At 58.0% G+C, this 21,951-nt stretch overlaps 2 protein-coding genes across 4 annotated transcripts; both read left to right on the top strand.

The window, feature by feature from the left end:
• The first annotated feature begins 95 nt into the window (after nt 1–95).
• POLR1E (RNA polymerase I subunit E) lies at nt 96–9,747 on the top strand. 2 transcript variants are annotated; one of them, XM_050987464.1, is made up of 12 exons: nt 96–231; nt 325–428; nt 2,366–2,442; nt 3,414–3,499; nt 4,043–4,098; nt 4,907–5,051; nt 5,914–6,021; nt 6,364–6,460; nt 6,656–6,789; nt 7,453–7,534; nt 7,659–7,790; nt 9,414–9,747. In XM_050987464.1, exons 1-12 carry the CDS (start codon nt 171–173, stop codon nt 9,571–9,573), a joined length of 1,242 nt encoding a protein of 413 aa, XP_050843421.1. In that variant the 5' UTR covers nt 96–170; the 3' UTR covers nt 9,574–9,747. The 2 variants fall into 2 exon arrangements, with proteins under 2 accessions (XP_050843421.1, XP_050843422.1); XM_050987465.1 differs by lacking the exons at nt 96–231; nt 325–428 and adding an exon at nt 2,808–2,952 and having other exon boundaries at nt 2,377–2,442.
• SLC25A51 (solute carrier family 25 member 51) lies at nt 325–21,690 on the top strand. 2 transcript variants are annotated; one of them, XM_050987509.1, is made up of 2 exons: nt 325–428; nt 18,528–21,690. In XM_050987509.1, the coding sequence occupies exon 2, from the start codon at nt 19,227–19,229 to the stop codon at nt 20,067–20,069; it is 843 nt and encodes a 280-aa protein (XP_050843466.1). In that variant the 5' UTR covers nt 325–428; nt 18,528–19,226; the 3' UTR covers nt 20,070–21,690. The 2 variants fall into 2 exon arrangements, with proteins under 2 accessions (XP_050843466.1, XP_050843465.1); XM_050987508.1 differs by lacking the exon at nt 325–428 and adding an exon at nt 17,653–17,805.
• Nucleotides 21,691–21,951: the final 261 nt, after the last annotated feature.

Consider the following 21,951-nt stretch of genomic DNA (forward strand, 5'->3'; position numbering starts at 1 on the left):
GCGGCGCGGGCCCAGCTCACAGCCAATCGACAACCTCCTTACTTCTACGCCGCGGCAGAGTCTCACCTGGCCCAATTGGCGCTGAGCTTATTGCTACGAAGGGAGGCAGGGGCGGAAGAGGCGGAGGACCGGGAGGAGCGGCGCCAGAACCGCGCCTCGCAGGCCTCGCCATGGCCGCCGCCACCTGGCGCTACCGCGGGGACCCCGAGGGCGAGCGGCCGGCGACGCTCGGTGAGCGGGAGCGGGCCGGGGGCGCGGGGCGGGTCACGGGCCTCCTCGGGGGTCGCGGCCGGCCCTGGGTCTCACGGGGTTCCTGTCCCGCAGTGCGGTTCGCCAACGGGAGGCTGGAGCGGCCCGAGTCGCTGCGCTTCACCGTGTACCGGAACCGGGACTCGGCGCACCCCCGGAAGAGGCACCGCCGGATCCTGGTGAGGCCCGCGGGGGCTGCGGGACACCGGGCCGCAGAAACATTGGGGTGCAGTGATGGTTGTACACACTGAGGCAATAGCCAGATAACGGCCGTGAGGGGCCAAGAGTGATAAATGTTATTAATTACCCCCGTGCGCTGAGGGGCCCGGTACGGACAGGGAGCGGGGCCGGTCCCCGGCCCAGGAAGCTCCCGGCTGAAATCCCACCGAGCAGCTCCTGGCTTGCCCTCCCGCTGGGATGAAGTTTCTGGCTGCGAGGGTGGGCAGGCCCTGGCACAGGGTGCCCAGAGCAGCTGGGGCTACCCCTGGATCCCTGGCAGTGCCCAAGGGCAGGCTGGACACTGGGACAGTGGGAGGTGTCCCTGCCATGGCAGGGGTGGCACTGTGAGGGCAGTGGGAGGTGTCCCTGCCATGGCAGGGGTGGCACTGTGAGGGCTGTGGGAGGTGTCCCTGCCATGGCAGGGGTGGCACTGTGAGGGCAGTGGGAGGTGTCCCTGCCATGGCAGGGGTGGCACTGTGAGGGCTCGTATGACCCAAACCAGCCTGGGAGTGTGAAAATCTGTGCTGTGAAAATCTGAGCTCTGCAGCAGATTTTTTTAAACAACCAGAGTTTAGCCCAGCACGTTGCACAGGGTGTGTTCCAGGTGTCCCTGGGCTGCAGAGGAATGTCCCTGGTCTGGCGTGGCTGAGGGACACTGCCGGGGGGAGCTGGCAGAGCTGGGACACGCTGACCCTTTGGGAGCTGCTTCCCAGCTGGTGGGGGGCATCTGATAATGGAATCCAGTGTGCTCTGCTCTCTGGGAAATCTCCTCCTGAGGTGTCTTTGTCCAGCTCAGGGGCATCCCAGGGGGGTCTCTCAGTCGGGAGGGAACTGAGCCTGCAATCTGAAGGTGCTTTTTGATGCTGCTGTTAACCTTTACATCTGCTGTGCTGATCCCTCTGCTTGGCACTGCAGAGCCCAGGCACTGGGGGCACCCAGCCCTTCCCAGGAGCTCTCCTGCTCTCCCCAGCCCTTCCCAGGAGCTCTCCTGCTCTCCCAGCCCTTCCCAGGCCCTCCCCAGCCCTTCCCAGGAGCTCTCCTGCCCTCCCAGCCCTTCCCAGGAGCTCTCCTGCTCTCCCCAGCCCTTCCCAGGAGCTCTCCTGCTCTCCCAGCCCTTCCCAGGAGCTCTCCTGCCCTCCCAGCCCTTCCCAGGAGCTCTCCTGCTCTCCCCAGCCCTTCCCAGGAGCTCTCTGCTCCCAGCCCTTCCCAGGAGCTCTCCTGCCCTCCCAGCCCTTCCCAGGAGCTCTCCTGCCCTCCCAGCCCTTCCCAGGAGCTCTCCTGCTCTCCCCAGCCCTTCCCAGGAGCTCTCCTGCTCTCCCAGCCCTTCCCAGGAGCTCTCCTGCCCTCCCAGCCCTTCCCAGGAGCTCTCCTGCCCTCCCAGCCCTTCCCAGGAGCTCTCCTGCTCTCCCAGCCCTTCCCAGGAGCTCTCCTGCTCTCCCAGCCCTTCCCAGGAGCTCTCCTGCTCTCCCAGCCCTTCCCAGGAGCTTTCCTGCTCTCCCCAGCCCTTCCCAGGAGCTCTCCTGCCCTCCCCAGCCCTTCCCAGGAGCTCTCCTGCTTTCCCAGCCCTTCCCAGGAGCTCTCCTGCTTTCCCAGCCCTTCCCAGGAGCTCTCCTGCTCTCCCAGCCCTTCCCAGGAGCTCTCCTGCCCTCCCAGCCCTTCCCAGGAGCTCTCCTGCCCTCCCCAGCCCTTCCCAGGAGCTCTCCTGCCCTCCCAGCCCTTCCCAGGAGCTTTCCTGCTCTCCCCAGCCCTTCCCAGGAGCTCTCCTGCCCTCCCCAGCCCTTCCCAGGAGCTCTCCTGCCCTCCCCAGCCCTTCCCAGGAGCTCTCCTGCTCTCCCAGCCCTTCCCAGGAGCTCTCCTGCTCTCCCAGCCCTCCCCAGGAGCTCTCCTGCTTTCCCAGGTCTCGGAGACAGAGCGGCTCTGCTACGTGGGGCACAACTTTGGCAGCCAGGTCATGAAGTGCAACTCCCTGTGCAGGTATGGGCCAGGAGGAGGGGCTCAGGGGCTGCTCGCACACAGAGCTCCCTTCCCCTTCCCCTTCCCCTTCCCCTCCCTTCCCTCAGGGCTCCCTCCCTGGGGCTCAGGGATTGGGCCAGGAAGCTCTGGCTGTTCATGCACACCTGGTGGGAGCTGTGCTGTGTAAATCAGACTGGTTTGAAAGTGTCTCCTGAGGTTGGGGTGAGGATATGGAGTAGTGCAGCAGCAGGATGGAGCAGCAGTGTTACCAAGGAATTGGGATGGAGGAGCTGCCTTTATCAGCAGCTGGTCAGTGCTGGAGGGTCACTGCTGTGGGCCCTTCCAGCTGAGATGTTCTGCACAAGGACCTGGCTTCCCTCCTGCAGAGCCTCTCAGAAGTGCCCACACCAGCCTCTCTTCTGCCTGAGCAGTGACCCAGCAGAGATGGACCCTCAGATGGAGCAGTGTCCAGTGTGAGATGCTGTGGCTGAAAAATGAGCACCAAGGGTTTGTTTCTGCTCAGGTGGAGAGGTAAATGCAGTTTAGCAAATGTGTGTGGTGCAGGAGTTAATGGAGTATTGTTTGTGGGCAGATTTAAGTGCTCCTGCCTGTGAACACTGGTGAACAGGTGAAGTGGTGGGCTGAAGTGGTGCTTGCCTGCCCCTCTGGAGATCCTGAGCTCTGAGAGGAAATTTGGAAATTTGGCTGTTGTTCAAGCTATGGCCATCAAGCCCTGGCATAGCAAAAAAAGGCAAAAGAAAATAGCAGAACTCTGGCACCCACACTTCACCCAATTCAGTTCTTTCAAGACTTCTGCATTTACTCAGAGTATCAGGTCTTTCTGTTTTTATATGTACACATGCCTTGGAGATGCCTTGGTTTATCACAGCGCTGTGAAGGCAGGAGAGCTGCTGGGGTGTGAGAAGACCTTGTAATTTAAATAATCTCCACTGCTCTGCCTCTCACTAATCAACTGCCCCCGTTCTCCCCAGGTACTTTGTTGGAGTGCTAGACAAGAGCTCTGGGCAGATGGATGTCTACAATGCTGAAATATTCAACATGCAGCCCCTGCTCTCAGGTGGGGGTGCTGGGAGTCACAGCTGCTGGGCTGCTCTGCTCTCCTTCCTGCCTTGTTCCCTTGGCAGGCAGCAAGGACAGCTCCTTCCCCTGAGCGTGCTGGGAGAGGGGAGCACAGGCTGGGTTAGGGTGGGAGTCACTCACAGGTGTCACTGCTCAGCTGCAGCCCTGTCTGGGTGTGTTCTGCTGAGGGAGGTCTGACACTCATCAGGAGTTGGGTCCCTGAATAACAAAAAAAACGAAGCAGTTTTATCCAGTTGGACTGGTTTTTGTCATTGAACCCAGGATAAGAACCCAAAAGATCACATCTTTTGGTAGCTGTTTTTTGCCCTGTGCAGCAGGACGTGGGTTTGGCCATAGTCCATGTATTGCACCCATGGGCTTTGTAGAAAAAGCCTTTTTTATTCTAGGTTCTCATGTTTGGTGTGTCCTTTAATTAGCCAGGTCACATGGAGGAGGTCCTGTGCCAAGTCTGTCACAGGGCTAAAGGCATTCCCCTCCTGGCTGCTCCTGCTCAGGCAGAGTGACTTGTGTTGTTTTGTAGATAACGTGATGCCTGACGACACCAAGGACTACCAGACCAAATCCTACAGGGAGAAGGTAAAGCTGAGAGCTGTGACTGGGTCAGGTGCCTGGCTGGCAGGGGCTGGGAGGTTGGTGTCCTGCAGGGCAAACCTGTGCAGGCCCAGCATGCTCCCCCTGCCCAGGAGGCAGCACAGGCATTGCCTTGTGGCACTTTTGGGGTCCCCCGAGGCAGGAAGGAAAGAGGAATCTGACTCCATGTTCTTACAAGGCTGATATGGTATGGTATGGTATGGTATGGTATGGTATGGTATGATATGATATGATATGATATGATATGATGATATGATAGAATGCTAGACTAAACTGAACTAAGGAATAGAGGAAGGATACTTACAGAAGGCTTAACAAGATCCCGATGAAAACCTCATGACTCTCCAGAGTCTAACACAGCTGGACTGGGATTGGTCATTAAGTTAATTCAGAATGCAATGAAACAATCACATGTTGGATAAACAATCTCCAGACACATTCCAATGCAGCAAAACATGGGAGAAGCAATCAGATAATTATTGTTTTCTTTTTCTCTGAGGCTTCTCACTTTCCCAGGAGAAGAGCTCCTGGCAAAGGGATTTTTCAGAAAATATGGCAGTGACATTGCCTGGCTCAGGAGTGTTTTCCTGATGATCCTGGTTTTCCTGGTTATTTTGGGCTGGTCCCCACCCAGTGACCCCCTGCCCTCGCAGACCGGCGCTTCCCACGCCTGCGGGTTTCGCCTCGTGGGGAGTTTAAAGCTCTCTTGGAGGCCGTGTCTGTGGAAGGAGCAGCAGGGTTTGTGTTCCCCGGGGTGCTCAGGGTGCTGCAGAGTGTGTTGTGCCTCGTGCAGATGGATCTGTGCATCGAGGCCTTCGGAACCAGCAAGCAGAAGCGAGCCCTGAGCTCCCGCCGCATGAACGCCGTGGGCAGCGACATCGTGAGCACGGCTGTGACAAAGGCAGCTGCAAATGTTATAGATGCCAAGGGAGTGACAGGTGAGAGGGTTCTGTCTCGGGCTGAAGTGCCTTTTGCTGTCTGTCCATGCCAAGTGTGGCAGGAAGAAGAGGGCTTTTCTTTAAGTGGTGAGGAAGTAGCTGGTCCAACAGCTGAGACGAGTACGTGTAGAGGAACTGCTTCTTTCTGGTCCTGCTGGACTTGGTGTTGGAGTTAGCTGAGTGAGGGAAGGTCCCTGTGACATCAGTGTCCATCCTGCTTGCTTTGGAAGCTCCTCTGGGCTACAGGTTCACTGGCAGAAAGGCAGTGCCTTTAGCTGTTCTGAGCTCTGTGGCATGGCTGTTGAGAAGGCCTCAGAGAGTGGTGCAGCCTTGGGACACGTCACAGCACAGTGTGGTGTCACCATCCCTGGGGGCTTCCAAGCTGTGGCAGGAGAGAGCTGGGGCTGCCCTGCCTCTGGACATCTGTGCAGGAGAGCAGACAAGTTCCAGAGCACTTGTGGTGTCCTGGGAGTGTCACTGGCACAAACAGGAGAGATGTCTGTTGACTGTAGACCCCACCACCTTTCATCCCTTTTGTTCCAGGGTGGATATTGACTGCTCTCAGAGCTGCTTTGTGCCAAGTGGGTGTCCACTGGAACACAGGTGCCAAAACTGTGCTCTGCCCACATCTTGGTGCCCTCCTTTCCTAGATGTTTCTCTGGTCTGGAGTGGCCTTTCTATATTTTTATGACCAGAAGGTTCTTGTAAAGATGCTGTAAATGTCTAAAACTCCAGTTGTGACTGAAGTAGTGTTCACCCGTTTGAGTAAATTTGCTTCTAAAGGAAGGATTTGTGTTGTGTTGCTGTTGTCTGCATTTTGGCTGTCACGATCCAAGCGCTCCTGTGCCGGTTCTCTCCCCAGCTCTGATGCAGGACGTGGCCCAGGATGATGTGCAGAACATCTCTGCCTTCCTCCCGCCGTGCCACGAGGACGCCGACCGCCCGGAGCACGTGTACAAGTTTGAGGACAGTATCTTTTCTGTGCACTGGGGTTTCAGTCTCCATGAAGCCATCTGGTGTGTTGGGGGCAAGCTGAGCCCTTGTCCTCACAGGCCAAGAGCTGGGAGTGAGGTAATGCTGCCCTGGGGTTTGGGGCTGCAGGTGCCATGTCCTGCCCTGTTCCTGTGGAGAGCAGGATGCTCTGCCTCTGGTGGGAGCATTCCACGGGGAGTGATGGTGAGCTGTGCTTGTGCCACAGCCTGTTAGAGGCTCCATCCCCTTGCCCTGCCCACCTCTCCTCAAGTGAGGGTGACAGAACTGCCCTGCCTGGGAGGGAGAGGCCAGGCTTGTTCTTCTCCTTAAACCCTGCCAGTCCTGTCTCCTGCCGAGTACGAGGCGCTGCGGGTGCCAGCAGCCACCCTGGCCAGCATCACCACGGAGGAGATAGCCAAGAGGGCAGAGGAGAGAAGGTAGGGGCGCTGCAGTGGCCACGTCCTGGCTGAGGGGTACTGGGGCTGCTGCTGCCAGTGCCACGGCTCGGGGGCAGAGGGACGTGGGATCCAGGCATGGCAGAGCAGCCCCTGCCTCGCAGAATGTGGGGGACACTTGTGTACACAGCAGCAAGGGGCCCTGTGGGCAGCTGAACTCCCCTCTCTTTCCTGCAGCCTCTGCTCCTTTGTTTTGGAGGAGCTGAAGTTCCTGCCCACTGATGAGAAGAGTAGGGACCACAAAGCCCGATGCCTCTGGTTCCTGGACACCCTCATCAAGTTCAGCCAGCAGAAAGTGATCAAGAAGAAGCGTAAGAGAGTTTTCAGCTCATAAACACATGGTTTTGGGAATGCCTTCATCATCCTTTGCTCGCCAGCTGAGTGTGTGGATCGTACCTCTGCCATACTCAGGGTCCTGCTTTTGAAGCAGCACCACAAATCTGGTTGAGGTTTTCCAGACTTGCCATCCTCCTTAGAACCTGTGTGTCTTTGTGAGTCCTTGGCAGGGCTGAGGGAGGAGGAAGTGGCAAGCCTGGCTTTAAATGTCTTCCTGTGTTGCTGGAGATACAGGAGTCACCCATAGGACTTGTCTAAGGAGAATGTGGGAATGACCAAACTCGTGATAGTAGGGGCTTGCTGGTGTGGTCTCAGCTTTAACAGTGTTTTGTGGCAAAAGAATACATGCATAGGTGTGTGCATTTCAGATTGGGTAGAATGGAACTGGGAGACTGCTTTTACTAAGAAAATAAAAGCTGTTGGAGTTCTCTCAGGCCTGAAAATTTAAGAGACCTAGAAATGAAGCACCGAGGTTTGATTTAGGTTTGTTGTGTTCCTGGGAGGAGGCACTAAGTGCTGGGATTGCTGGGGCTGTCCATGCTAAGTGTCAGGGTGATACACATGCTGCTGTGGTGGGTGGGCAGTGCAAGGTAGGGTGTGTGCTCCTCATTCCACTGCAAAGCCCCTTTCTGCCCTAGATCCAGTGGGTCCTGACTGCCCACACATCATCGGCAAGAAACTCGTGAAGAATTTCACCTCGCTGACCTACAACAACGGCAGGTAAGGCAGTCAGGTGATGCTCCTGAGGCACAGGCGTGGCAGAGCTCGGCTTGAGGGGCCACAGACACACCATCAGGAAGCCCTTAGACTCCACATCTCACGGGTTCTCCCTCTTGCCACACAGCATCCAGAATTTAATCTCTGCATCCATGAAGGCTAAAATCACCGCTTATGTCATTGCCTTGGCTTTGCACATTAACAACTTCCAGACGGATCTCACCGTCCTGCAGAACGACCTGAAGCTCTCAGAGAGCAGGTGAGTCTTCTGTTCCTTCACACCTGCCAGGATCCTCCTGCAGAAGGACCCTGGGAGAGCTCTGGCATGTCTCTGGACGTGGGGAGGGCTTTAATTCCCCAGGCAAGGTTAGGCAGTTGTCTGTGGGTGCAGGACCTGCATTTCCCAGGAATCACCTGGCAGCTCCAGCTGTGCTCCAGCTGTGCTCCTGTCCCTGGCCCTGCAGAGTTCATTGGATCAGGCTGTCTGGCCAAAACTTCACTTATTATTGGGTCTTACCAAAGCCCTTGGGCACCGCTTGGTTTTCAAGCTTCATTGGTTTTGATGCCACCACTTATTTTGCCCACAGTTATCCTCCATTCTTTGATCAGAAGTGGTGGATTTAGTGTGTTTAAGAGCAATCTGCTGTTGTTTTCCTTCCATTTTCCCTTTTTCTTTCTGGGACTAAGCTTTTCCAGGAGTCCACGTTGGCTTTGGCAGTTGATGCCAGGGTTTGGGTTGTGCTGCCCTGCAGGTGGGAGCACGGGGCCTGTGGGGAAAGCATGGAAGAGGCTGGGACCTGCTGGAGCAAGCAGCAATGCCCTGTCCTCAGAGGCTCCAGCTGCTGCCTCCAGGGCATCCCTGTGCACAGAGACACCTTGGGGGGCTCCTGTGGGGTCCCTGTAGGATCAGGCACAGGGCTGAGCCCCCCTGATGGCATTTCTCCTGTGGGGTCCCTGTAGGATCAGGCACAGGGCTGAGCCCCCTGATGGCATCTCTCCTGTGGGGTCCCTGTAGGATCAGGCACAGGGCTGAGCCCCCTGATGGCATTTCTCCTGTGGGGTCCCTGTAGGATCAGGCACAGGGCTGAGCCCCCCTGATGGCATTTCTCCTGTGGGGTCCCTGTAGGATCAGGCACAGGGCTGAGCCCCCTGATGGCATCTCTCCTGTGGGGTCCCTGTAGGATCAGGCACAGGGCTGAGCCCCCCGATGGCATTTCTCCTGTGGGGTCAGGCACAGGGCTGAGCCCCCCGATGACATTTCTCCTGTGGGGTCCCTGTAGGATCAGGCACAGGGCTGAGCCCCCTGATGGCATTTCTCCTGTGGGGTCCCTGTAGGATCAGGCACAGGGCTGAGCCCCCTGATGGCATTTCTCCTGTGGGGTCCCTGTAGGATCAGGCACAGGGCTGAGCCCCCTGATGGCATCTCTCCTGTGGGGTCCCTGTAGGATCAGGCACAGGGCTGAGCCCCCTGATGGCATTTCTCCTGTGGGGTCCCTGTAGGATCAGGCACAGGGCTGAGCCCCCTGATGGCATTTCTCCTGTGGGGTCCCTGTAGGATCAGGCACAGGGCTGAGCCCCCTGATGGCATCTCTCCTGTGGGGTCCCTGTAGGATCAGGCACAGGGCTGAGCCCCCTGATGGCATTTCTCCTGTGGGGTCCCTGTAGGATCAGGCACAGGGCTGAGCCCCCTGATGGCATTTCTCCTGTGGGGTCCCTGTAGGATCAGGCACAGGGCTGAGCCCCCTGATGGCATCTCTCCTGTGGGGTCCCTGTAGGATCAGGCACGGGGGCTGAGCCCCCCGATGGCATTTCTCCTGTGGGGTCCCTGTAGGATCAGGCACAGGGGCTGAGTCCCCCCGATGGCATTTCTCCTGCTTTCCAGGATCCTGGACATCGCCAAGGCCCTGCGGCTCAGGGTGTCCAAGGCCAAGGGGATGCCAGGGCTGGAGAATGACCAGAACCACAAGCTGGGCACTCTGTCCCTGCCCCTGCCCACGCAGAAGGCACCAGAGGGACAGCGCAAGCGCAAGAAAATAAACTGAGCCTTCCAGGGGGTCTGGGGGGGACACAGCCCCTCCCTCAGAATGTCATGGGGATGCCTTCATCTGCTGGGTTCGGGTCCAGCATCAGCCCTCACACAGCTGAAGCCCAGGCTGAGAGTTTCACCTCATCAAAATGCTTCTATTTATATCAAAAAATAAAACCCTTTTTTTCTAGTTTGTCTGAATGAGTGTGAAATGGAGGCTGTGCTGGCACACAGGGAACAGTTTGAGGTTGCAGGTTTTGGTTCCTGGCCCCTCCCAGGTTCAAGGTCAGAAGCAGGGAGACAGAGTGTGACTTACACCTTTTTGTTTCTCTGGAGTGTCAGTGTAACCCTGTGTTCAAAAACTGTAAAGATGTTCACAGTTTTTGTCACTTTTCCTATCCTGGCCATTTTCCTGGTGGAGGGAGAGTTCTGTGATTTGGAGCTGCTCTCACTTTCACAGAGAGCAATGAGTATGTGCCTGCAGCTGTGGCTTCCCAGCCCTTTGGAGAGATCCTTTAGTCTGGTTCCTCTGAGCTCTCACTCCTGGTGATCAGCCTCACGGGAGCTGTTTACTTAGTAAGGCTGTAGGGGTCGGGAGGGCTTGTGAGAAACAGGATCACCACCAAACTGGTGTGTGAAACAAGAGCATGGAATATCAGAGGACATTGTCTCTCTGGGCTGTTGCTGCTTCAGACAGTAACTTGGGTTTGGTACGTCCTCTTGGGATTGATGTATCTCCTGACACACCTCAAAGACCCACTTCTCACAAACATCCTGTGTTCTGGGGAGGGGATCATTGCTGCTGTGGGCCTTGCAGGCTCCAAGTCAGCAGTAGGGCTGGGTGAGGCTGGAAGGGGCTTCTGGAGGTCTCTGCATCCAGTCCCTCTCCCTGCTCAATGCACGCCCACCAGAGCCAGGTGCCCAGCTGTGTCCAGGTGACTTTGGAGTGTCTCTGGTTACAGGAACTCCACAAATTCACAGTGAAGCAGTTTCCCAACGTTCAGAGGCTGCCTGCTTTGACCCTATGTGCTCATGGCCTCTGGCCCATCCCTGGGCACCTTCCCTGCAGGTCTTTATAGCCACGGACAAGGTCCCCCGGGCCTTCCCTGCTCCAGGCTGAGTTGCCCTGGTTCCCTCACTGTCCCTTGCAGCAGTGATGCCCCAGCCCCTTCAGCATCCTCCTGGGCTGCCCAGTGTGTCTGTGTCTGGAACTGAGAGCCCAGAGCTGGACACAGCTGCCCAGGCTGAGCAGAGGAGGAGGAGGAGCTCAGCTCTAGCTCTGCTGGCTGCTGGACAGACACACAGACCATGTCTGTCCCTGACCCTCCCAGCACAAACAGGGACAGTCGCTGCCAAAGCAGCTGCAACGTGAGCAGTTCCAGGTGCTGCAGCTCCAGGAATGAGGGGCTTGTCCAGCCTGGGGCAGCCAGGCGTGCTGGGGGTCCTGCCAGAGCACATTCCCTGTACTGCTGCCTTTTTCCTAACCTGGCAACGAAACTTGGCACAATTGTAGTAAGGAGGTAATATAAATGGGTTTTATTTGGAGGCTTTCAGGGGCAGCTATGGAAAGATGTCCACAAAAGCCCACTCATATAGGATGAGTACAGTTTTTCTCAGTTCAGCAAATCTGCATAATTGACAAAAAAGCACCAAGTGCTGCATGAGTGATGATGGAATTCCCCCAGGTCCAGCCCCTGCTCTGGAGCCCTCCCTTGGCACTGGCTGCACTCTGTCCATTAACTGTACCCCCAAGAGCTGCTCTCCACCTTGGGAGACAGGAAAGAACCAAGATAGCACAGGGTCTGTACCCCTGGGGCTTGGAGCTCTGGAATTTTCTTTTTCTTTAGGGAAAGGCCATGGAAAATTACTGGGAAATCTAGTCTCTGATACAGTAAGCTACAGAGCTACAAATAAATATGTGAGGAATACAGAAAACACAGAAAAGAAAGGAAGGCAAAATTCAAAATGGCATCACTATGGAGCTGCTTGCTTGTAAGCTACCCCAGCTGCTGTCTCAGTGGGAAGGGGGAGACAGCAGCAGCTGCTTTCCCAGCAGTCTGTTTCCAGTGAGGTGCTGCTGCAGTTGGTGTGACCAGGCCAGCCCCGTCCCTGAGCTGCCAGCTTCCCTGCGTGGCTCTGCGGAAAGGAGCTCGGGGAAGCCGGCGAGCACTCCCCAGTGTGGGTCAGAGAGTGCACAGAAGGTGCTGCCGTGTGCGGGGCAGCCCCCAGGCAGCTGCTGGGGGAGCTGGGGCCATCGGGCAGGGCGGGAGCCGCAGGTCCCCTCCCGGTGTCACTGAGGCCGTGCTGGGGCTGGCCAGAGCCCACTGCAGCCCAGAGCGGGGAAGGAGGGGGAAAGGGGAAGGGGGGAATGTTACAGATGGGTAATGAGATGATTGGCTCTCGCAATTGAAAGGTGTCACTGACATAGTTTATGAAAAATCCTTTACTTAGGAATTTTCCTTTCCTGAGAGCTGAGAAGCCTCAGGAACAACGGTAAACAATTCTTATCTGCTGCTGTGGAATGCCATGGGAAAATCTGTGATTGGCCCCGTCAGACTGTTTGCAATTAAGAGACTATCACAATTCACCTGTTCGGCCGTCTCGGGCTGAGAAGACTTCAGTTTACACATTCCTATTCTATTCTTAGCTTAGCTTTGTAGTGAAATCCTTCTCTTTATTCTTTTAGTATAGTTTCTATATCTTATATATCATATAATAATAAATCAAGCCTTCTGATGCATGGAGTCAACTGTCTTGTCAATTCCCTCCTCCTGGGACCTCAGAAAACCCTGTTGTGTGAATATTAAGAAAAGCTTTAGTGATGTATATTATGTTATTGCAGTTTAGATGCCCTCTGTTCTCCCCACAGTTTTTTTTCCCCCCTGTACTGTTGCCATCAGACAGCCTGGGCTGTCCAGGACAGGTACAAAGAAGCTGCACAGGTGTGCCTTACCTGGGGCAGCTGGGAATGGCAAAGCTTGGGGGTGCTCAGGGGGTGGGCATGGCAACACCTGACCTGCATTCCAGTTACAAGGAAGCAGTTGGCACCGATAAATGGCAAAGAAGAGCTGCCTGACAGACCTTGGGAGGGGCCAGGGCTGGCTGATGCAGCCCCAGGGGTATCAAAGCCTGAGCACCCATCTTGCAGACGAACCAGTCCTGGTGTGCACACGAGCAGCTCCCAGCACTGCAGCTCTTTCCTCATGTACTCCTTTGCTGTGTTTTTGTCCAGGTTTAATAATGCTGTTTAACGTTTCAAAGTGAGCAGCTGTCTCTCGCAGGAAGGAGGGACAGCCCACACTGGGCACGGCCGGGGCCAGAGCAGCCACGGGAAGGCTCCCAGGGCTCACCCTGCACGGGGGAAAGGCAGAGCAGGGCGGGCACACCCTGCCGGGGTGCTCCAGAACCCAGCTGCGACAGACACGGCTGGGAAATGGAGACAACGCCCTGCTTTTCTGAAAACACTGCTTTCTCTGATTGCACAGCCAGCAGCTCTAAGGGACTGCAAGTTCTGGGCATGAGTGTGCAAAACGAGAGTCAATACTGGGACTGCCCAAAAACTGCTTGAAGAGAGCTGAGGTTGGAATCCTGACTGAGAACCTGTGGGACTGAGGGGCTCAGAGTGCTCTATGCCTCACCCACCTGACTGTCCTGCTCTGGGGGTCTGGAAGACCACCTGGGAGCATCATGACCAATCTGGGGGCCCTCATGTCCTGATCTCCTTCAGCACTGTGAGTCTCACAGTGCCACTGTGTCCTCTCCCACACCCTGCACCAGGACTTACTGCATTACTCCACTGGCTGGAGAGTCGAGCTCAAGTTTCTAACCAAAAGAAAAATCCACTGGACACCCAGCCCCTGCTTCAGCCGGGGAGGGGGAACCTGCAGTGCCTGAGGGCAGTGCTGGCTCAGCAGGCTGGCTGGTCACAGGACACCCGTCCCTGTGCTCAGAACGCCCTCCCTGGTGCCCTGAGTGCACGCTGATTCAGGGGCAGGCCCCTCACACAGAGCAGGACACCGTGTTGTGCCGGGCACGGTGCCGGGCACCGTGCTGGGCACCGTGCTGGGCACCGTGCTGCATCGGGCCAAAGCTGATTCCCCAGCAAACGGGCTGAGGAGCACAGCCCACGGCAGGTGGTGTCACCGCTCGGGGAGGTCACCTGGGGCTGCAGCGGAGCAGGCGGGGCGCGCTCCAGGACAAGGGCTGGGCCCCTGGCATGGCCAGCCTGGCCTGGCAGCGGGAGCAGACACTGCTGCCCGAGGACAGGCACAGCTGGAGGGTGCCCTTCCCCAGCACCTGGGGCTGCAGATGTGACCAAAGGGAACAGCTCTCCCTTCTGCAGCCCTGTGCACCTGCACCCTCCCGGGCTCTCTGGGCTCCTCAGAGAGCGCAGTCAAATATGTACACAGCAGAGGTCTTCAATGTTTTCCAGACAAACAAAATCACGTTTGAAATCCACATCTTACAAGTGTTAAGAAATAATTACAAATTGCCTTTGCACAGCCCACTTTGACAGACAGCAGAGATCAGAAGGTAATTAAATTACACCTCCTTTTATTCGCCCATTCCAACGGGTGCTTCAGTCGGTCTTGTTACTATAGGACATGAAACAACACCACGGGGACTCACTTGTTCTTTCCAAGGTAAAAAAAGAATCTTTATTTTTTTGACTCCAACATTTATAGATTTCCAAAAGTGACAGTGGATTGCAAGGTGGCAGTGCCACCTCTCCAATGACACTGGACAAACCAACAGTCTGTCAAATTTCTCCTCCTCCATAAAAGAGTGCAAAGCGATGACATATTTACAGAAAATGCATGAGAAAGTTTGTTACAAGAATGTAATCACCAGAAGGGTTAGAAAATCTTAAACAATCCGAGTGACGGGTCTCTCGTGGAGCCCAGCGGGGTGTGCCCATGGCCCAGCCCCACCGGGCACGCTCAGCTCCTGCGGGGCCGCGGCCGCGGGCCCTGGGCTGGGCTGGGCTGGGCTGGGCTGTGCAGGGACCCCAGCCCTGGCTGGCCACGCTCCCCCTCCGGCCCCGAGCACTCACAGACACCGATCGATCCTGCTGCAGCTCCCTGCTCCAGCTGGAACTCCTGCCTGAGCAAACTCCGCTGGCAGAGGGCAGGGAACGCTCCCGTTCCTCCCCACCGGCACAACTCCTGTCCGCAGTCCTTCAGAGCCCCGGGCTGCCCCAGCCCTTGCGCAGTCCTGCTCCGGGCAGTGGCTGGAGAGGAAGCCCCAGCCCTCCAGCAGGGAGGATTTTGGCAGTGAGGGTAGCCAGCCCTCGGGACCACCATCCCGCCTGGCACAGCACGGATCTGAGAGCGGTGGGCATCTGCAGGCGGAGGTGACGCTGAGGGAAAGCCGCAGTTCAGAGTCCCGCGTGTGTCCCCAGCCAAAAGCCCCCTCCTCTCTGATCTCCCGAGGCAGGCACCGGCCAGCACTGGCCCCCGTCAGGGGCACGGCCCGGGGGGGAATCTGCAGCTTCGGCAGCTGAGCTTCTACAGGCTCCAGTGGGCCTGACTAGGTGACCCCAATCTGCCCCACATTAATTCTTCCACTGGTGCAGAAAGCAGGCAGCTGCCAGCAACCTGCCTTTCCTCTGGGCTGCTCAGCACCAGGAAAGGAGGTGTGGAGCAGCAGGGACAAGGAGGAGGGTCAGGTCCCTACAGGTGCTTCCTTCCAGTCCCACCTGCCCTCAGGAGTAAAGGAGCGCTCTCCCTTCACAGCCCTGAGGCACTGCCGGACGATGCAGCCACTGGCAATGCAGCCCAGTGGCCAGCTGGCCAAAGGCTGGACTGCTAGTCCTGCTGCAGAGACTCTGCAGAGCTGCAGGTGTGTGAGGGGCGTGCAGCTGGCTGCTGTGTCACCTGGCTGCTGTGTCACCTGCTGTCCCCCCTGGGCTCCACAAGTCACCCCGTGCACAGAGCAGCTGTGGGGCAGGAAGGCAGGGCGCTGGGAAGGTGTGGGGCAGTGCTGGTCACTGCTGGCCCCAGCCTGGCCTGCCCCAGCACCTCCAGCCCTGCAGCAGCTCCAGCGGGTCACAGGGCCAGCGGTGGCCAGGGCAGCCTCAGGCTGCCACACTGGGCCCACACCCAGGGAGCCCTGAGCAGGGACAGGCACCTGCAGGACTCCAGGCCCTGTCTGCTCCTGGTTTTGGAGGCCGGGCAGGGCTGCCAGGAGGCCTCTCCACCCCACAACTCCGTGCCATGGGGGCTGGCTGGGCCCCTCTGTGCTCCAGGCACGCTCGTGCCAGCCCTGCAGCTGCAGCAGCCCGGGCTGGGCAGGCACAGGGGCACAGCAGCAGCCACCACAGCTCCACCAGCCAGTCACCCACCTCCATCTGCACCTCCAGAGGTGAGGACAAGGTCACAGAGCCACAGAACCAGGAGGAGGGAAAACACCTCCGAGGTCATTGAGCCCAGCCTGGGACCAAAGGTCGAGTTGGCCTTGTCAGCTAGGGCCCAGCAGAGTGCCACATGCAGTCTCTCCCCAAACACCCACAGGGACAGTCACTCCAGCACCTCTCTGGGCAGCCCATTCCAAAGTCTCATCACCCTGAGACAAAATCCTTCCTGACACCCAGCCTGACCCTCCCTAACACAGCTTGAGGCTGTGTCCTCTCGTCAGTGGCTGTGCAGCCAGCACAGGAAGGGCAGAGCTCGACCAGGGCTCACAGGATGTGCAAATCCACGCTGGATTCATGCCTGGGCAGGGCACAGCTGGCCAGGGCTGCCCACACATGGACTCTGGCTGCTGTCACCCCCAGCCCCCTCAAGCTCACGGGCCAGCAAGGCCCCCTGAGCTGTTCTGGGCTTTCTGCTTGCTCAGGGCAGTAAGAACCAAATCACAGACCAGGGGCTTTGAGACAAACAAGCCCATCTGCGGGTCCTGCTGAGGACACGGGGCTCCTTGGCAAAGGACCCTCGCAGAAGTCCTGCCTGACAACTGCTCTCTGCTAGCCTAGCACACAAGGCCATACCTGTAAACAGTTCTGTGACACCCTGCAGGGCCCAGCAGCAGCTCTGAGGCCCTCCAGAGCCCCCATAGCTGCTTGGATGACGTGAGGAGAGGTTTCAAACACACTGGGCCACACCTAATTTAACAAGTCATTAAGAGAATCTTCACGGCCGAACCCATAAACACCAAGGGACATGCGCTGCACCTCAGCACTGGCTGTTTGTCTGTGTACAAGAGCCCTGCAAAGAGAGCAATGGGTATTCATAAATGAGACATAAAAGCAACATATTGGACAATACTTCTTCAGGAGCTCCTTGGGAAAGGACCCATTCTGTACCCAGCAGGACCCTGCAGCCAGGAGAGGGACCGGGCTGCAGCACCCACGGCCGAGCCCCGTTCCCAAGCCTCACGCAGGCCCGCTGGCCCAGCCCCGGCAGGGACAGGGCTCCGTGGCGGCGGTGCCACGTCCCTCGCCGCCGGAGAGCCCCTGCCCCGGCACGGCACGGCACGGCACGGCGGGGGACAGCGGGACAGAGCTCGGCGGCACACGGAGCCCCGCGCTGCCCCAGCCCGGCCGCAGGGCCGTGCGGAGCGCCGAGCTGCGGTACACACCGCAATGAGAGCGGGCCGTACCGTTTGTTACCGAACCGGTAACACCAGCTGAGCTCCGCGCCAGCACTGACACTCCCCGGCGCTGTCCGCCCGCCGCCAGCGGCACCGCGGGCACCACGGGCCGCCTGTGTGGGGAGCGGCACGGACCCAGCGCTCGGGGCCGGGGCCGGCTGCGGCCCACCGGGGAGCACCCGCGGCCGCTCGAGGGGCACAGAGCCCGGCCCGGCCCCGTGCGGTTCTGAGCTCGCCCGGCCCGGCCCGGCCCGGCCCGGCCCCTCAGAGCTCCCTCAGAGCTCCCTCAGAGCTCCCTCAGGCCGTTCCCGCCCGCGCTCCCGCCGCCACCCTCTCACCTCCACCCCGCCCCGGGGGCGTGGCTACAGAATCCCCGCAGTCTGATTGGCGGACGGGTGAGTGGGCGCGGCCTGTGCCAGGATGGTTGACACCGCCGGGTCCTCGCACCCTCCTCCGGCCCCGCCCCGTGCGGTAGCGTGGTGGCGTCACACGGCGCCGCGGTGACGTCAGAGAACGGCGCGAGGCGCGCCGGCCGGGCGCTTGTGGCGCTGCGATCGCGCTGCCGGTGCGAGCCCGGTGCGAGCCCGGAGCGCTCCGCTCCTCTCCGCTCCTCTCCGCTCCCTTCTGCTCCGCCGTGCCATGGCAGCGCCGCCCGCAGGTGCGTCCCGCCGCGGGATGTGCCGCGGCCGCGCAGGCGCCGGGGGAGCGGCAGCCGCGGTTCCCTGGGCCCGGCCGGGCCGCAGCCGCCGCCGGGCTGACCTTGGGCCCCGGTGGCGGCGCTGGAGTCCCGCCGGCAGCGCGGGGGTGGCGGTGCGGCACCGCGGGGCAGCGCACGGTGGCGGGGGGAGCGGGAGCAGCGCGGGGCTCCGGCTGCCGGGGCCCGGAGCGGGGAGGCCCCGCCGGGAGCCCGTCGGGACGCTGCTCCCGCACCGGGAGCGCGAGGGCTTCCCCGGGGGACGGAGACACTGCTGGCATCCAAGGCAGCGGGAGCCTCGGAGAGCAAACGGCTCTCCCGCTCTTTCCCCATCCTTTCTCTGCCTTTCTCCCCCCGCCCTTTTCTTCCCTCCCTTTTCTCCTCCCTGTTTCTCCCAGCTCCTTTCTCTCTCTCGCGTCCTTTCCTTTTCCTTCCCCCTTTCTTTCTCCCCTCCTCGTTTCAGTAGCTCCTCATGCCGGGCAGGGCTGTTGTCTCCAAACACCCCTTAGATCCTGGGATCTCCTGTGTGCTGCTGGTGCTGGGGAGCCTTTGAGGCTCAGGAACACCCCCAGCCTCACACAGACCTTTCTCAGGCTGAGCTGTGACCGAGGGTGGGATTTGGGCACCTGCAGAAACATCTTTTCATAGCTGTTAAATAAATAATCCCATTTTTCTTCTTCAAACAGGGCTTGCCAGGTAAAGACTCCTGCAGTCTTCCTCCAGACTGTCTGGCCAAGCTGCCTCTGTCCACGTCCTTCAGGACCCTGGGCCCAGCTGAATTCCACTTGTGACCCTTCTCAGCAGAGCCTGGACGTCGGGCGTGGGGGCTGATGCAGAGGAGGCTGCATGGCAGTGAGCTGGGACTGTACTGAATGTCTGCACTGTGCCAGTGAGGTCACACCCGTGTGGCACCTGTGCCTCCTCCCTGTGGCTGGTGGGGAACCTGAACCACACCAAGTGTTACCTGGTGTTCTGTGCCACGGGGAGAGGCAGAGTGTAAGGATCAGGCTTTGTAATGCTGCTGCACGCGTTTGATGTAGTTTTGGTGTTGTATATGTTTTTTGGCAGCCTCTCTTTTGTTCACACAGTGTTCCATTAGCACGAGGGCCAACTTGTCACTGTTGGGATTGGTAATTCCAGGGGGATTTATTTCAGTTTAGGTTTGGGGCAGCACAGAAGGGAAGAAGTGCTGCTCTCTGGGGTCGCCTGGCTGTGAGCAGACATGGCACAGCAGCTGTCAGGGCTGGCTGTTTGCTGCCGTTCCCCCCGGGCCCCGGGGCGTTGCTGGAGGCTGCGGGGCTGATGCGGTAGCGGGCGGCGCTGCGGGGCCGGCCCGGCTCTCTGGCTGTCTCACCGCTGGCTGTTGTGGCACGGGCGGCAGCGCCATGGCTCTGGCAGCCCCCGAGGAGGCGCCGGGCTCCTCGGGCAAGCACTACGTGTGCGGGCTGTGCGCGGCCTTCACCAACATCGCGGTGACCTTCCCCATCCAGAAGGTGCTGTTCCGGCAGCAGCTGTACGGGCTGCGCGCCGGCGACGCCGTGCGCCAGCTGCGCCGCGACGGGCTGCGCACGCTGTACCGCGGCATCCTGCCGCCGCTGCTGCAGAAAACCACCACGCTGGCCCTCATGTTCGGCCTCTACGAGGATTTCTCGGCGCTGCTGCTGAGCCACGCCCGCGCCCCCGAGCTGCTGACGCGCAGCGCGGCCGCCGCGCTGGCCGGCACCACCGAGGCCGTGCTGACGCCCTTCGAGCGCGTGCAGACGCTGCTGCAGGACTACAAGCACCACGACAAGTTCGCAAACACTTACCAGGCTTTCAGGGTGCTGAAAGCCTACGGGGTGCGGGAGTACTACCGGGGATTGGTGCCTATTCTGCTCCGGAATGGGCCCAGCAACGTGCTCTTCTTCGGGCTGCGCGGGCCCATCAAGCAGTGTCTGCCCGAGGCCACCTCGCACAGCTCTCACCTCATCAACGACTTCATCTGCGGGGGGCTGCTGGGCGCCCTGCTGGGCTTCCTCTTCTTCCCTGTGAATGTCGTAAAGACTCGCATGCAAGCTCAGATCGGTGGCGAATTTCAGTCCTTCTCCAAAGTGTTAGTGAAGATCTGGCTGGAACGTGACAGGAAGGTGATCCACCTGTTCAGAGGAGCCCACCTGAACTACCACCGCTCTCTGCTCTCCTGGGGGATCATCAACGCCACCTACGAGTTCCTGCTGAAGCTGCTGTGACCCGTCCTGCCTCTGGGGCACCAGCACTCAGCGTCCTCGGTCCCAGGGAGCAGTGCCTGTGCCTGTGACAGGTAATTCCTCCCAGCCTTCCGTATTTATGGGGTGAATGGTGATGCATTTAAACCTTGGTGCAATTATGATGAACTTCTTAAAGTATTCCTTTGCTGGCAGGTGAGTTTACCCATAGCAGAGCTACCAGACAAACACAAGGTGTAAAAGAGGAAAGAATAGTCTGTGTCACTCCCAAAACTGCGCCGTGCTCTGTGGTGGGATGCACTCCACTGCCCATGTTTAGAACATGAGAATCAAGGAGGAGCTGAAGAAAAACAATTCCATTGCCTGATCATCTTCCCAGTCTTGATTTTGGAACTGTGTTTTCAGATGTTTTGGGGTCCTCATTATTTTGTGTGAAGCTCACAGGACAGATACAGAAGGGGATGGCTGAAGTGCAGAGCTCCCAGCTGCACTCAGGCTGCTGCAGCCACCGCAGGGTGCAGCCTGTGGTGGCCGTGTCCTCCAGCCGTGGCACTGAACGTGTGACCTCAGCCCGGGCTGGATCTGTGTGTGTGTGTGCGTGTTTGTACGTGTGCCTTCCTGTCAAAAGGGAAAAGTGGAAGGAATGGGACAGCAAACTCACTAAAGCTTTAAAGTGTCCTTCCTCGTTAAAAAAACATGGAGTTTGTTCTGCTTTTTCTGAGGACTTTTTGTTTTTTAATTGCTGTTTTTTCTGTTGCCTCCAGCTGCAGGATCAGGGAGGGGTCCCTGTCTGTAAGGACACTCCAGCTCCTGCAGCTGCTCAAGCACTTCACACGGGCTTTTTGCACTGCCACGTCCGGTCTTTTCTCAGCTCCCTCTGTGGAGTTACCAATCACAAGATGTTTGTACCCAAAACTCGGGGTTCTGCCTGCTTGGTGTGTTCTGTTAAAGGTTCTGCAACACAGGAGTGGCACAGGCAAGGTGAGAGTCCTGGGTGACCTGCTTCAGTGGAAGTCTGTAGGTATAGTGGAGATGAAAAGCCAAAGATGACCTTGGAAGCAGGGAGCAGGAAAGGTGGAGTGCTTGGAGATGGGTTTCAGGACTTCTGTCGGCAAACATTGAAAGGGACTGACAGAAATCTCTGTCTTACAGACACAGGAGTTGAGAGAGAGAAGACTTGAGGCTTTAGATACAGGGACAGAAGAGCGAGCACAACCCTGAGCTAGGTGAGGGTCCTGACAAAAGCGTTTGAATCTCCCTGAGGGCTTCCTCACTAATTAAGCTCTACATTCACATATAAACCAAAACACTTTGGATGATGGGGAGCAGCAAAGCTTTCAGACACTGCTTTGAATTTAGTCTTTTCTTTAGTCTTGGAGGGGCTGTTGCTTTTCTGAATTTGAGTTTTCCATTTGCTAAAACTGTCTTCCAAAATTGATCCTAATCAGTGTGTTGTAATCATACAGTCCTGAGCTTCAGACAGCAGCGGGTGGGCACAAGCGCGAGTTCCTGTATCCCAGTGGTGATTATCCATCTAAATAAAATGTTTACTGGATGTTTGTTACTGGCAGAATCTGATTTTTACCAGTGTACCTTCTTTTTGTAATCACTCCTTCGACGGAATAAAAACAAAATCTGCATCCTGTTTCTCTGTGGAAGATGTCATGTGCTCCTGTAATGTCGGGGAGGCCAAAGTGCCGTGGGTGAGAGTTGGCACAAGCCCAGAGCTGGCCAGTGCCCAGCTGCCCCAGCAAAAATGAAACAGTGGAGCGCTGGGGCTGAGGTTCAGAGTCACTTTTGACTCTTCAAATGTCACTTTCAGAAAAATGTAACGTAAAAGCACCACTGTGACACGAACACTTGTGAATGGCAGCATTTAAGCACCGGGAAGTGTTTTTCCTCTTAA

This window comes from Serinus canaria, chromosome Z, assembly GCF_022539315.1.
Source record: "Serinus canaria isolate serCan28SL12 chromosome Z, serCan2020, whole genome shotgun sequence".
NCBI classification, from domain to species: Eukaryota; Metazoa; Chordata; class Aves; order Passeriformes; family Fringillidae; genus Serinus; species Serinus canaria.